The following is a 15,000-nucleotide window of genomic DNA, read 5'->3' as shown; positions in this document are numbered from 1 at the left end:
TCCGCGAGCCTGTCATATTAACCAACTCGTACGGAGCCGTCGCACTGTGGCTGATCTGGTGAATGTATAAATGGGGCCAAACTAAAATGGCAACCCAAGGTCAATGGGTAAGTGGAAATGATTAGAAGACATGAAACATGCATTTATTCATCGTTTAACTCTTAACTCATAAATGTTTGCTTGTTGCCTCTGGTCGACGCTTACCTCTAAACGCACTGACGTCACCGTAGTGGATCTGCAGCACGAAGTGGGTGATGCGCGTGTCGCCGCCGACTTTGAATCCCACATCTGGAAAGACAGCAGACACCCCGAAGGCATTAGCTGAGAGAATGATTAGATTCTCAGCGGAGAGCAATTACTCTAGAGCTGGATAATGTGCGGGGATTATGACAGGGAGAGAGAAAGAGAGAAAGAGAGAAAGAAAAGAGGATGAAAGGAGAGACAAAGACAGAGAGATCGAGGAGTGAGAAAAAAAAAAAAAAGAAAGAAAGAAACAGTGACAAGAGGTTGTAAGCGACAGATTGGGGGCAGATACCGACAGGGTGACGCTGTGAAAGACAAACTAAAGGACAGAGAGGGGTGTGAAGAAGGACAGAGAGGGGTGTGAAGAAGGACAGAGAGGGGCAAAAGAGGGGGGGTACCTCGGGGTAGTTTGGTTGGTGGGGCATTCCGGGCCCAGGCGTACATGATTTTGGCCTCGTCCTCACAGGTCCCCTGCTCCGTCCCGCAGTCCCTACGCAAAGAAGGGGCGACAGTGGTACAGGAGGTAGAGAAGTCGTTTAGTAATCACAAGGTTGCTAGTTCGATTCCCTGTCGAAGCGTCCTTGAGCAAGACACTGAACCCCTAATTGCTCCTGATGTGCAGTGTGCCATCAGTGTAAATGTAAAAAATGTGTATACATCCTTGTAAGTCGCTTTGGATAAAAGCGTCTGCTAAATGACTAAATGTAAATGTAAATGTAAATGTAAGAACAGAACAGAACCGCCGCTCAATACAGCGCACATCCCCACAGCTCCACAGAGTCCCTACGCAAAGAACAGAACAGAACCGCCCACTCAATACAGCGCACAGCCCCACAGCTCCACAGTCCCTACGCAAAGAACAGAACAGAACCGCCGCTCAATACAGCGCACAGCCCCACAGCTCCACAGAGTCCATTATTCACTCACTGTGGATGGGAATCATCAATACTCAAACAAAAACCCAGAGGATGGGAATCATCAATACACAAACAAAAAACCCAGACAGCTCTGCCCACCCCTCCCCTCCCTCCACACACCAAGCAGTCGACTTGAAAGAGAGCGAGAGCGATGCAGTCAGACCTCCACTCTGCATTCACCAGTTAATGGAGACGTCAGTCCATGCGCTTTGGTTGGCATAAATGGTTGGCATAAATAAGACCGACTGCTTGGAAACAGCACTTGAATATGGTCTTTTTATATTTCCTGAACTGAACCGAAATCTAATTGGCCCGGAGCCTTGAACTCTGCAAGGCACAGCACTCCACCACTAAACCGCCGATTATCATCCACATCTTGGGATGCTGCTCGCAAACAGCAGCGCGAATACAGATCAATTCGTTATGAGGCAAAGAATAAAAACCCATTAGTTCCAAAAAAGAGATGGGGAAAAAAACCAAGACTATTTTCCTAAAATATCACACAGGATACCAAGCATCCTCACGTAGTAGTGCACAGGGTTACTACCCATCTACTGGGTAACTATCTTCTATCCACTCTTCAGGCAGCGGAAGGAAATTGAAAGGCTTAAAGTGGCAAAAAGGCCCTTTTTTAAGCGATTTTGACACCGGTGTTTTCCTGAAACACACTGTGACGGCACCAGACGGCACCAGAAACATATATTTGACTCCAGCTGCGTCTGACAGTACGTCAATGGCCACGTACGTTTCTGTTTCGGCTGTTGCGTCAAACAGCACACTCAGGGAATCTGAGCTAATAGCGTGTGCGTGGTGCTGTAGGCCTGTGATGTCTGCTAGCGTGTGCGTGGTGCTGTAGGCCTGTGATGTCTGCTAGCGTGTGCGTCGTGCTGTAGGGCTGGCCTGTGATGTCTGCTAGCGTGTGCGTCGTGCTGTAGGGCTGTGATGTCTGCTAGCGTGTGCGTGGTGCTGTAGGGCTGGCCTGTGATGTCTGCTAGCGTGTGCGTCGTGCTGTAGGCCTGTGATGTCTGCTAGCGTGTGCGTCGTGCTGTAGGCCTGTGATGTCTGCTAGCGTGTGCGTGGTGCTGTAGGGCTGGCCTGTGATGTCTGCTAGCGCGTGCGCCGTGCTGTAGGGCTGGCCTGTGATGTCTGCTAGCGTGTGCGTCGTGCTGTAGGGCTGTGATGTCTGCTAGCGTGTGCGTGGTGCTGTAGGGCTGGCCTGTGATGTCTGCTAGCGTGTGCGTGGTGCTGTAGGCCTGTGATGTCTGCTAGCGTGTGCGTCGTGCTGTAGGGCTGGCCTGTGATGTCTGCTAGCGTGTGCGTGGTGCTGTAGGGCTGGCCTGTGATGTCTGATAGCGTGTGCGTGGTGCTGTAGGGCTGGCCTGTGATGTCTGCTAGCGCGTGCGTGGTGCTGTAGGGCTGGCCTGTGATGTCTGCTAGCGTGTGCGTCGTGCTGTAGGGCTGTGATGTCTGCTAGCGTGTGCGTGGTGCTGTAGGGCTGGCCTGTGATGTCTGCTAGCGTGTGCGTCGTGCTGTAGGGCTGGCCTGTGATGTCTGCTAGCGTGTGCGTGGTGCTGTAGGCCTGTGATGTCTGCTAGCGTGTGCGTGGTGCTGTAGGGCTGGCCTGTGATATCTGCTAGCGTGTGCGTCGTGCTGTAGGGCTGGCCTGTGATGTCTGCTAGCGTGTGCGTCGTGCTGTAGGGCTGTGATGTCTGCTAGCGTGTGCGTGGTGCTGTAGGCCTGTGATGTCTGCTAGCGTGTGCGTGGTGCTGTAGGGCTGGCCTGTGATGTCTGCTAGCGTGTGCGTGGTGCTGTAGGCCTGTGATGTCTGCTAGCGTGTGCGTCGTGCTGTAGGGCTGGCCTGTGATGTCTGCTAGCGTGTGCGTCGTGCTGTAGGGCTGTGATGTCTGCTAGCGTGTGCGTGGTGCTGTAGGGCTGTGATGTCTGCTAGCGTGTGCGTGGTGCTGTAGGGCTGTGATGTCTGCTAGCGCGTGCGTGGTGCTGTAGGCCTGTGATGTCTGCTAGCGTGTGCGTGGTGCTGTAGGGCTGTGATGTCTGCTAGCGCGTGCGTGGTGCTGTAGGGCTGTGATGTCTGCTAGCGTGTGCGTGGTGCTGTAGGGCTGGCCTGTGATGTCTGCTAGCGTGTGCGTCGTGCTGTAGGGCTGTGATGTCTGCTAGCGTGTGCGTCGTGCTGTAGGGCTGGCCTGTGATGTCTGCTAGTGTGTGCGTGGTGCTGTAGGGCTGGCCTGTGATGTCTGCTAGCGTGTGCGTGGTGCTGTAGGGCTGGCCTGTGATGTCTGCTAGCGTGTGCGTGGTGCTGTAGGGCTGGCCTGTGATGTCTGCTAGCGTGTGCGTCGTGCTGTAGGGCTGGCCTGTGATGTCTGCTAGCGTGTGCGTCGTGCTGTAGGGCTGGCCTGTGATGTCTGCTAGCGTGTGCGTCGTGCTGTAGGGCTGTGATGTCTGCTAGCGTGTGCGTCTGCTAGCGTGTGCGTCGTGCTGTAGGGCTGTGATGTCTGCTAGCGTGTGCGTCGTGCTGTAGGGCTGGCCTGTGATGTCTGCTAGCGTGTGCGTCGTGCTGTAGGGCTGTGATGTCTGCTAGCGTGTGCGTGGTGCTGTAGGCCTGTGATGTCTGCTAGCGTGTGCGTGGTGCTGTAGGGCTGGCCTGTGATGTCTGCTAGCGTGTGCGTCGTGCTGTAGGGCTGGCCTGTGATGTCTGCTAGCGTGTGCGTGGTGCTGTAGGCCTGTGATGTCTGCTAGCGTGTGCGTCGTGCTGTAGGGCTGGCCTGTGATGTCTGCTAGCGTGTGCGTGGTGCTGTAGGGCTGTGATGTCTGCTAGCGTGTGCGTGGTGCTGTAGGGCTGTGATGTCTGCTAGCGTGTGCGTCGTGCTGTAGGGCTGGCCTGTGATGTCTGCTAGCGTGTGCGTGGTGCTGTAGTCCTGTGATGTCTGCTAGCGTGTGCGTCGTGCTGTAGGCCTGTGATGTTTGCTGGCGCTAGAATACGGCGTGATTCACTTCTGGTTTAGTTTGCTCTGGATCTGGTGTTGGGAGTGTGATTGGTAGTCCCGTCTCGCTGAATGGCCTATTTTCAAGCACCCCCACTGATTCTCTCTCTCTCTCTCTCTCTCTCTTTCTCCCTCTCTATCTCTCTCTCTCTCTCTCTCATCTCTTTGATTTCTAAAGCTTCTGCTCTCCTACAATTTTGCACAGCTTTCGCACTCAGAATGGCTAATGCTATTTGGAGGTGGGGGTGGTTAAGGGCTGTTAAGAGTTAGGGAAGGGGAAGATGGGGAGGGGACTTCATCCCCGTTAGAGATTCATTTTCGATGAAAAACTGGATGAAAAAAAAAAGAAACGGATTAATCAAACAGTGTGGGGAGTAGGCGGATTAACCCCCCCCCCCCCCACGCGAATATGAACATATGAATAGCAAGGCATTGTGCTAATGTCCAAAGATTTACGACAGAACAGCATAAAACAACAGAAGCAGACCACGCCAAGGATGATAGCTTCTTTGACAAGCTGACTGAACTCTGGGCTGGGACATGCTTTTATTTTTAGTTCCTCCTCCTTGAATTGAGATCAATCGGGGCAACAGCCTCGCTTTCTCTGGCCTTGCTTTCAACGTGCCTTCATTCAGTGCCCTTCACTGTGTGCTGAGCGCATGTAGTGGCAGATAGCTCCCATTTGGTGTGGTTTTTCTTTTGTGTTTCTGTCATGACACAGCCTTAAGATAACACTCCAGAGCGATCTGGAGAAGAACAGTTCTCCCTTGGGTTGAACACCCCCCCCCCCCCACCCCCCCTCCCCTTCCTTTGTTGAGTTGGCTGCAGTTGCTATGGTAACTGGCAAGTTTATTAGTGAATGTCTCCAGCTCCTAGTCTCTCCCTTTCTCCCTCCCTCCCCCTCTCACTCACTCTCTCTCTCTCACACTCCCTCTCTCTCTCTCTCTCATACTCTCTCTCTCTCACACTCTCCCCCTCTCACTCACTCTCTCTCTCTCTCTCTCTCTTTCTCCCTCCCTCCCCCTCTCACTCCCTCTCTCTCACTCTCTCCCTCTCTCTCACTCTCTCTCTCTCTCTCACTCCCTCTCTCTCTCTCTCTCTCTCTCTCTCTCTCTCTCTCTCTCTCTCCCTGTGTCTGCTCAGGAGAGACAATAGTCCTCCCACACATTAACTGCTTCGGTGACACTGCGCAATGCTGGCATATTACCCCTGGGCACTCTCCTTAATGGAAAAAAGGTAACAATTAGCGGGACAATTCACTGAATTAATTTCTTTAAAACTCCACAGCCACTGTGTGTTGATGGAGTGCCCTTCCTCACTAAGGTAAAGCAAGACAGATCCTCCCCCTTCTGCATCCCACGTATCTCTTTTCGTGTCAGACGCAAAGACAGCTTCATTATTCCGGAGATAACGAAGCCTGTAGTTACCTCAGATTTTAAATGACGAGATTATCATTGAGCTAAATATGCAAGCTAGGCACTTTAGGCAGCAGTGAAAAGACAACAAAGAACGGCAGCATGTCCGGTTCCTACTCAAAGAACGGCAGCATGTCCGGTTCCTACTCAAAGAACGGCAGCATGTCCGGTTCCTACTCAAAGAACGGCAGCATGTCCGGTTCCTACTCAAAGAACGGCAGCATGTCCGGTTCCTTCTCAAAGAACGGCAGCGTGTGTGGTTCCTACTCACCAGTAGCCTTTGGTGGAGACGGGCGTCCGGCACCCGTACAGCAGCATGTGGTGGGCGGTGTCCATCGTGGCGTGGGGCACAAAGTCCACTGTGAAGGAGGAGAGTGTGGAAAGAGTTCAAAAGGTTAAAGGTTACGCCACTCACAGGACTCTTAAACTGATCAAAATGACCACGCTTTGGATTTCCAGCAGTGCTCCAGTCTGAAGAACATTAAGTATGTATGGTATGGCCTTTGTTGGAAATTGAATTTTAGGTTTTTGTGCTGATTTTTTTGTATTGATTTATGAGCATAGCACTCCATTAAACATGCAGTAGGGAACACGCCCTTAGAGTACCCATGGCAGTACTACCAGCAGTGGGGTGGGGCGCACGAGTTGAAATACGAGCAGCACTTCCATATCGCTCCCTGGTTATTGGGCTGTGCATCAAGCTCGGGCAACAAACCATCCAGACAGCAGTCCTCGTGGGCAGGAAAATCAATGCGCTCTCCATACGAAAGTGATTGACAGCTCCACGATTGCCCTCTCTCCCTCTATCTCTCTCTCTCATTCTCTAGCTCTTTCCTTTTTCGCACTTCCTATCGAGCTCCCTCTAACTCTCTTGTTCTCACTTAAGTCTCTGTTACTCTCTCTCTCTCTCTCTCTCTCTCCCTCTGTCTCTCCCTCTGTCTCTCCCTCTGTCTCTCCCTCTGTCTCTCGCTCTCTCTGTCTCCCTCGTTCTCTCTCCCTCTCTCTCTCCCTCTGTCTCTCCCTCTGTCTCCCCCTCTCCCTCGCTCTCTCCCTCTCTCTCCCTCTCTCTCTCTTTCTCTCTCTCTCTCTCTGGAAGAATAATCCCGCTATGAATAATGGATGATGTGGAGGATGATGGAGAGGGCAGAGGTGTCCAGTCCTGGTGTGTTTCATCATCTGTCGGAGACATCAGTACACAACTGCAGCTCAGCCCGGGCCATCAAAGCTCTTTCCCCTTCAGACGGGCGCAAAGGACAGGGGGTTGTGTCAAACTCGGCCTGAATTATGCATGCCACTGAGTTCTGTAAAGGTTTTAGATTGTGCAGTCCTTGAATACGCTACCGCGTGGCCGTGTCCCACTCGCCTCTTATCAGGTAAGGATTAGCAAGCACAGGCTCTGTTTCACAGCACACACATTCAATTCAGAATACGCTGCTGCTTTTCGGTGCCGTCATGGGATCCTTATGCAGGAAACACGGCCTTCTTCCTGAGAAGAAGTGAGCCTGAATACGCACTCGTGTGGAAAGGCTAATGCCTGTATGGACGTCACTGAGACACTGAGGGGTTCCCTTCCGTGAGCTAATGCTAATGCTAATGCCTGTATGGACGTCACTGAGACACTGAGGGGTTCCCTTCCGTGAGCTAATGCTAAAGCTAACGCCTGTATGGACGTCACTGAGACACTGAGGGGTTCCCTTCCGTGAGCTAATGCTAAAGCTAACGCCTGTATGGACGTCACTGAGACACTGAGGGGTTTCCTCGCGGTCGCCCTCCACGCAAAGACACAAAAGAGGCAGATGTAGACATCACTCTCCACCCAGAGAGAAAGCAGTGGACAGTTGGGTAAACACGCGAGCCCATCAGGCCAACACTAGCTCTCTATCTCTCTGTGTGTGTGTGTGTGTGTGTCTATCGCGCTCTCTCTCTCTCTCTCTCTCTCTTTCTGTCACGCCATCAGCCGCTGTCGATATTTCCTTTCCATGCCTCACTGGAGGCCATTACTCTGGGCTTTAACGTGTACGCCAGGCCTGGGTCAGCTGACCTCCGATCACACCGCGGTCATCAAAACTGCAGCTCAATGATAATACAGCTGGCATGTCGCTAACACACACACACGAGTCGGGTTCAGGACGAGACAGAGGCGCGGAGGGGAAGGAGGATTAAAATAAGCGATGACACACACAACTGCACAGATGCACATTAGCTGCTCACGAGATTGGGTTTCTCACCCAGAGACTCGTCTGCTGCTGGACACGCGCTCGTGTCAATTGGCCAACCAGACGGCCATGACGGGCTCAGGACGTCAACACCAAGATGGCAGAATCCAAGTCATTTTTGTTTTGCCTTTTTTTTGTTTGTTTGCTGTTTGTTTGTTTGTTTGTTTGTTTGCTCCTGTAGAGGCACTGAATAATTCATCTGGGCCAAGTATCAAATGCAGCTGTTGGTCTCCTCGAGACCGATTCTTTGTAAGTAATTTGCGAAACGTAAATCCCAACACGCAATGCCTTGGAGTTACACTATCATTCAACGGGCTCCTTGGTATTCAGACGGTGTTCCGAGATGCTAATTGGAGGGGAAACTCAAGAGGCCAAACCTTGCAAGTGAGGGGATTTTATTTACTGCGAAACAATTAAGATGTTAGCCATAACTATGTTTGTAAACAATCTCTCAGTTTAGTTTGCTCCCCTCGTAGGCTTCATATTCACCAGAGCAAAATGGTGATCTGGTAACCCACGGTAACCCAGGGTGAAGCTGGAAATACATGGGGCCCCTCTCACCCAGTTGGGCTTGTACAGTGGAACTCTCTCAAAACTTATAACATATAAATATAAACCTCAAGTTCATTCAACACCCCCACACACCTTCTATCTAGATATGGCATATGCCTGTATATCCACCCATATTATGAATGTTGGCCACCATGGTCTGTCTGAGACACTGTTAATTCAGATCACTGACTCACTGAATATTCAAATATTCAGACGCAGCGAGCCGAGCCAAAGATTTCACCGTCAACACGGCTGACGGATGGCTCCTCTCTAAGCTAGAGTTCTACATCGGAGTGAATAAGACTCTGGACTGTGAGACCAACCTCCAACCAAACAGGAGAGGGGTAGACGCACCAAGACTGTGTGAACACCTAACCACAAGGACTGTGGTGTAAGATGCTAGTCGGGATGAAGAGGCACTGTGGGGAGGGTTTGCTGTTGCTCAATTTCCTAAAGGTGGGTGTGTTTTTGTGTGTGTGTGTGTGTGTGTGTGTGTGTGTGTGTGTGTGTGTGTGTGTGTGTGTGTTGTTGCTCAACATCCTAAAGGTGGGTGTGTGTGTGTGTATGTGTATGTGTGTGTGTGTGTGTGTGTGTGTGTGTGTGTGTGTGTGTGTGTGTGCTGTTGCTCAACATCCTAAAGGTGTGTGTGTGTGTGTGTGTGTGTGTGTGTGTGTGTGTGTGTGTGTGTGTGTGTGCTGTTGCTCAACATCCTAAAGGTGTGTGTGTGTGTGTGTGTGTGTGTGTGTGTGTGTGTGTGTGCTTTTGCTCAACATCCTAAAGGTGTGTGTGTGTGTGTGTGTGTGTGTGTGTGTGTGTGTGTGTGTGCTTTTGCTCAACATCCTAAAGGTGTGTGTGTGTGTGTGTGTGTGTGTGTGTGTGTGTGTGTGTGTGCTGTTGCTCAACATCCTAAAGGTGGGTGTGTGTGTGCAATCAACGAGGGAGGATGCAATCATGGGGCCGCAGTCTCAAGCCACATAAGCCTTCTGAGCAGCATCTATTTTCAAGTCAACATAAATAATGATGCCGTTTGAACCTGAACCCCTCCACAAGAGTATGAGTAAGAGAATTTACAGGCTATGAATTCCATTTCCTGAAGTGCCCACATAATCACATAAATCTATATTTTAGTATTCCTTAGCTATATGCACTTCATGAATAGTTATCGTGAAACATATTGCAGAGTACACCGACTGGTAGGTCAAATGAGTATTGTTCCCCAAACAAAATATCGGGAAATATGTAGGCAATAACAAAACAAAAACAAAGATACAAAAAAAAAACCTGATAATCCATCTGTGTTTGTTTACTGCCTGCTAGTATTACAGTACTGGCAATACAGGCAATCCCCTTAAAACCTCAGCAAATCCAGTGGCATCACTGCTTTGATTCTTTTCGTTTAATTATATCTGGTGCTGCCAACATCAAGGCCCCTCAAGCACATGCACTCCAAACATACTGCTACTAACCCTCTGAAATGATGTTGTCCTAACACTTTTTGGAATAATTATCATCAGCAATTTATTCAAGAGTGTAGTCGGTATTTATTTATACCTAACAGATAATCATTACAACACTATTGTGCAACACAGACTGCGTGCGGCGAGGATGTTTTTTTTCAATTAAACTACCCAAGACACACTAAACCTGACTGAACTGAACTGACAGCAAAGGTACTGCTGTCTTTGTGCCACGGTAATGCAGAACAGGTTTATGTGCTTTTGTGAGGCGCCCCATCCTCTCTTCTCCTCCTCCAGTACGAGCTAACAGGATTAGAAACGCTCCCACTTCACTGCTCTGCCATTGCAGGCACGACGGGGGGGGAGGAAGAAGGAATGTGGACGGCTGGGGTTGAGTTTGAAACAGATTGGGCTCAGTGAACACGTTCTATAGTGATCCTGGGGTTGAGTTGGAGACAGATTGGGTTCAGTAAACACGCTCTATAGTGATCCTTCCTTCACTGGGGTTGAGTTTGAGACAGATTGGGCTCAGTGAACATGCTCTATAGTGATCCGGGGGTTGAGTTTGAGACAGATTGGGTTCAGTAAACACGTTCTATAGTGATCCTTTCTCCACTGGGGTTGAGTTGGAGACAGATTGGGCTCAGTAAACACGCTCTATAGTGATCCTGGGGTTGAGTTTGAGACAGATTGGGCTCAGTAAACACGCTCTATAGTGATCCTGGGGTTGAGTTGGAGACAGATTGGGCTCAGTGAACACGCTCTATAGTGATCCTGGGGTTGAGTTAGAGACAGATTGGGCTCAGTAAACACGCTCTATAGTGATCCTTCCTTCACTGGGGTTGAGTTTGAGACAGATTGGGCTCAGTGAACACGCTCTATAGTGATCCTTCTCTTCACTGAGGCCTCAGAAACAACATGACACAGGGGTCAAGGGTCAGAGAAAAGAATTGTGGGATTGCGACAGCCTTGACAATGGGCGACGTGTACGGACATATGAGGGTGCCTTGCCATGGCAACTGGGGGCGGACCACAACTACGCAAATATGATTCTGATGTCACCTGCTGGAACGGTAGTGAGGGGGAAGAGGCCTGATAATGGAGTCTGTCAAAACGTCTCACGACTCCAGCAAGGGAAAACATATAATCCTCTTTGGAGGAAGGAAATTGCCATGTGCGGGAGCAGGGAAATACCAGAAGAAGAAGCAGCAATGACGGCATAATACCCTAAACACCATCATTTTGGTGCAATCCTCTTGACTGAACAAGACCAGGGTGTTAGTTAGGCTGTTAGGTTTTACAAAGTTATCTACCTGCAAATTAGGTGAGTAAGTGCTTGAGATGGAGGGCCGTGAGCAAAGGACTGCATAAATCAATACACTCACCTATAAAGGCTTCCCTCTGCGTAGGAACAGGAACCGCCATGCACAGGTAGGTATCCGACTGTCAGGGGGAGAAACCATAACACACACACACACACACACATATTACTGCACAGACCTGAGGAAGATACCTTCTTCATGCAGCCCACTCAATCCATGAGGCTCAATGAGGCACACAGTAAACAACTGGCTCCGCGTCGCTTTAAAAGCCCTGCGTACACACACTCAGCGTGAGTCAGTCCCTTAGTCAGTCATTAACATCTCACTGACTGCGCTCATCATTATCTCCTCTGCTAGTGTAGGGCAAACAGACCAGAGGGAGACGAAGGAGACGAAGGGGGACGAAGGAGACCTCTGCATTGTGAGTCATAGAGGACTGCAGGAGACACCCAAGTCTTAAAATCCCCCCCCCCCGTCCCCCCCCTCCCGTCCCCGTTCTGAAGACTTACACAAATGTACTGCTGTAATCTCAATCTGCAGCCAGAGCAGGGGGAGGTTGAGAGGGGGGCGGGGGGGGGGGGCACACAGACCTTCAAGCTGATGTGATTCAGGTAGACGGCCGGCACACACTGAGTGCGCAGAGACGCAGCAGACCTGAGACTGTGATTCAGACACACTGCGGTCCTAAATCACGTCCCCCCGGACCAACCTTGCGGAACGCGGGAGAGATTTATTTGAAGAGGGGAAGGTAAGGACGACGCCAAAGCATCCATCCACTAATGGAGATGAACGGCGTCCATAAAAAGCAGCGTGCTCCTTTGTTTTAGTGTCTATATTTGTGTCTATATTTTTTTCCTCTTCTTTCACCCTCTTCACGGGGTGTTGTGTTTTCACCCTTTCAACTTAAAACGTTGTTCTAGTTTTTTTCTTTCTTTCACTCATTCTTTCCTCCCTGGTTTCAATATCCCATTGACCTCTGACCTCTCCGTCCACACGCGGTTCAAGCAGCATGTCCGCCCAGACTCAAAATAGCCATTTCCCTCCCCACCTCCCCACCCCCCTGTGTCAGGATGTGCGTGATGTTGTTTGCTTCAATAACAAAAGCTGTGAGGGGGGAGGAGGAAGAGAGAGAAGGAGGAAGAAAGAGAAGGAGGAAGAGAGAGAAGGAGAATGAGAGAGGAGGAGGAAGAGAGAGGAGGAGAAAGAGAGAGGAGGAGAAAGAGAGGGAAGGAGGAAGAGAGGGAAGGAGAAAGAGGGAGGGATGAAAAATGGCAGCTGTGAACGTAGTTCCAGGGAACGGCCATTTAACCGACACATTTGTAACAAACATGACAGGAAGTCGTTCCCAGCCAAATGCTGTAATTGCTTAGTTATGGCTGATGGCTTTTGGCTGTCACTCCTCCGTCCGTCCGTCTGCTGCGCTGGGAATGATTACATCAATTTGGAAGGGGAAGGGCTGAATTTCTCACCGCTGTTATCGCAGCCACAAACTAATACTGACAGGTTTGTCTTTAAAAAATCAAAAAAAATTAAAACATAAGGGGCAAAGGGACAGCTCGTTGGCAGGGAAACCTTTTTCATATAAATGATGACATCAGTTTGAATCAGAGGCCAAATGCTGATGGGGGAACTTTGCTAAGGTCAGCATCCGTGTGGATTTGAGCAGAGGATCAGCATGTCGTGAGACCGAAATCTCCCCCGACCTTCCGTACATTCAATCGCCTGCTCATCCTGCCCTCCTGTTTTTATGAGCCAAAAACAAGTCATCCAGGGAGAAGGCGAGGGGCATTAATGGTCCGTATAATTGCCTCCGTGGTATTTTGCCAGCTTGAGAACTGGCGAAAGGTCAACTGCCAATGATCAATCGCACAATAATGCTGCAGCTGACCATTATTTTCCCCCTCATCCTCCTCCTCCTCCTCCTCGTCCTCCTCCTCCTCCTGCGGAGATAGAAGTCTTGTCTTATTTTTCTCGCCCTCCTGGGATTGTTACACAGCACATAATCCTCCTGGCGGAGTTATCAGCGTGAGCGGCTGCGATGAATCACTCGCCGATGAGTCATAGACCTGCGCGGAGTAGAATAATAATAGCTGCACCCTCCCTCCTCCTGCTCCCTCCACCCCTCCCTCCCTCCACCCCTCCCCGCGCCCCAGCCTCCGCCAACACCGCCGCGCCACCCAACGTCTCCTGGCCTCCCTCACTCCGGCGATTCGATCAACTTTTCACAAGGGGGGAGGGACTGCAGAGGCAAAAAGCCAGAAAGTTGCCATAAGCGCCAAAAAAATTCCCAGAATGCATCTCAAACTGGTCCCAATGGAACGTCCACATTCATCCAAATCCAGAGACGGGGCAGGCTTTATTACGAGTGAGACGAGCGGTCGCTGGGAGCCGGCTCAATTAGCTACATCTGTGAGGGGAGGGTGGGGGGGAAGTCAAGCCCTAATGACTACATTACTGGAGAATCAATAGAGAGTACACAAACACCGCAGGAGGTCCACCCCTCCACCCCTCCACCCCGGCACCCCTCCCAGAGGACTCCCGTCCACAGGCCTGCAAACCCCCAACATAAATTAGACCCAAGCCCTGCAAAAGATGCATGTCTTTACAAACACTTCCTTTCTTGTCTTGATATCTGAACAAAAAAAGAAACAAATAATAGCCCTCTCATTCAAAGACACTGTCCTCCATATTGATATGCATGGTGGATGTGTGTTCTTTGTATTATTGTGTTGTGCTGTACTGGTTATATGTGTTGATTCTCTTAAGAGGTGTGGCATGGTGGGTGTACGTGCAGCGAGCTTACCGCTGCAGGGATCACACCGGGCATTCGGATGTCCAGTGTCAGATTGTGGGAGTTGGACTGGATGACAGGCTGTCTCAACCTGGAGCACTGATTTGGGTCGGACCAGGGAGCCTCCTGATACCTGCTCCCAGAGACGAGAGAGAGGAGAGGTTTGCAAACACAACAGAAGCCCAGCGCAAATAAAACACTGCTGCATCATCTTTAGTTTTACAGTGTTGATTTGGATGGGGTTTTTTTTTTTTTTTCAAGAATAAAACTACATACATTTAGCAAATATGCAAATATTATTTTGCTGTTTATATTTTCTAAAATATGTGACCAGCCAAAAGTCAATACAAAAATAGAAATACTAAAACAATAATAAAAAAGATAACAATAAAATAACAACAATAAATATGAATATGAATAGAAATGGAAATGATCAGTGATAAGAACACAACACAAACACCACGCAGGAACCACGGCTATCTGCACGATGCTAACAATCACACCCGCATTAAATCTCTTACTAGGTGAAGGGCCATCATTTATGTAGTTCTTTTTTGTTTTGCTTTATCCTTTCAGTTCAATTCCAATTTCCCTTTACATTTCAGATCATCATCTCAAAGAGTAAAGAAAACTACTAATAGAATCACCGTTTCCAGACTTCAGTATACCTTAAACAAAATGAGCTCAATGAACAAAAACAAGAGCCAAGCAGCCTGCCTTGTGGCATATCCAAGCACGGGCAATCGCTCCTGGCTGACTTACCTCTTAAACCTGTTCAGGGGGTCTCTGACGCTGTGGCTATGGCTTTGACAGATGAGCGCTAGAAGCAGCGCGCCGCAGACCAGGACTCCCATGTCTCTTCCTCTTCCACGACTGGGGCTGATTAGCAGAAGAGCGATGACGAGGAACGGGGAGACCGAGGCAGAGGATGCACCGACGGCAGGAGCTCTCCGATCAGCTGTGAAGGCGCCAGTTAGCAGTGTCCGGACAGGAGCGGCGGTGGCAGCAGGAGGAACCTCATCAATCCCGCCTCCTCCTCCTCTCCATCTGACACTGAGCGCGAGCACTTGCTGGCTGCTTCTATTCTG

The 15,000-nt window shown here is 50.1% G+C and overlaps 1 protein-coding gene across 3 annotated transcripts in view; it reads right to left on the bottom strand.

Moving 5' to 3' along the window:
* The window catches only part of pam (peptidylglycine alpha-amidating monooxygenase), a 66,403-nt gene that overhangs the window by 39,019 nt on the left and 12,384 nt on the right, over positions 1–15,000 (bottom strand). For all 3 annotated transcript variants that reach the window (XM_031578139.2, XM_031578140.2, XM_031578141.2), the window contains exons 2-7: positions 14,675–15,000; positions 13,925–14,045; positions 11,185–11,242; positions 5,846–5,933; positions 642–733; positions 205–288 (exon numbers count right to left, since the gene is read on the bottom strand). The exon at positions 14,675–15,000 is cut by the window's right edge and continues 394 nt beyond it. In XM_031578139.2, coding sequence (XP_031433999.1) covers positions 205–288; positions 642–733; positions 5,846–5,933; positions 11,185–11,242; positions 13,925–14,045; positions 14,675–14,766 — 535 coding nt within the window. In that variant the 5' untranslated portion in view covers positions 14,767–15,000. The remainder of the gene's footprint in view (positions 1–204; positions 289–641; positions 734–5,845; positions 5,934–11,184; positions 11,243–13,924; positions 14,046–14,674) is intronic.

The sequence above is a fragment of the Clupea harengus genome, chromosome 12 (genome assembly GCF_900700415.2).
Source record: "Clupea harengus chromosome 12, Ch_v2.0.2, whole genome shotgun sequence".
NCBI classification, from domain to species: domain Eukaryota; kingdom Metazoa; phylum Chordata; class Actinopteri; order Clupeiformes; family Clupeidae; genus Clupea; species Clupea harengus.
This window is presented reverse-complemented; position numbering and strand designations above follow the sequence as displayed.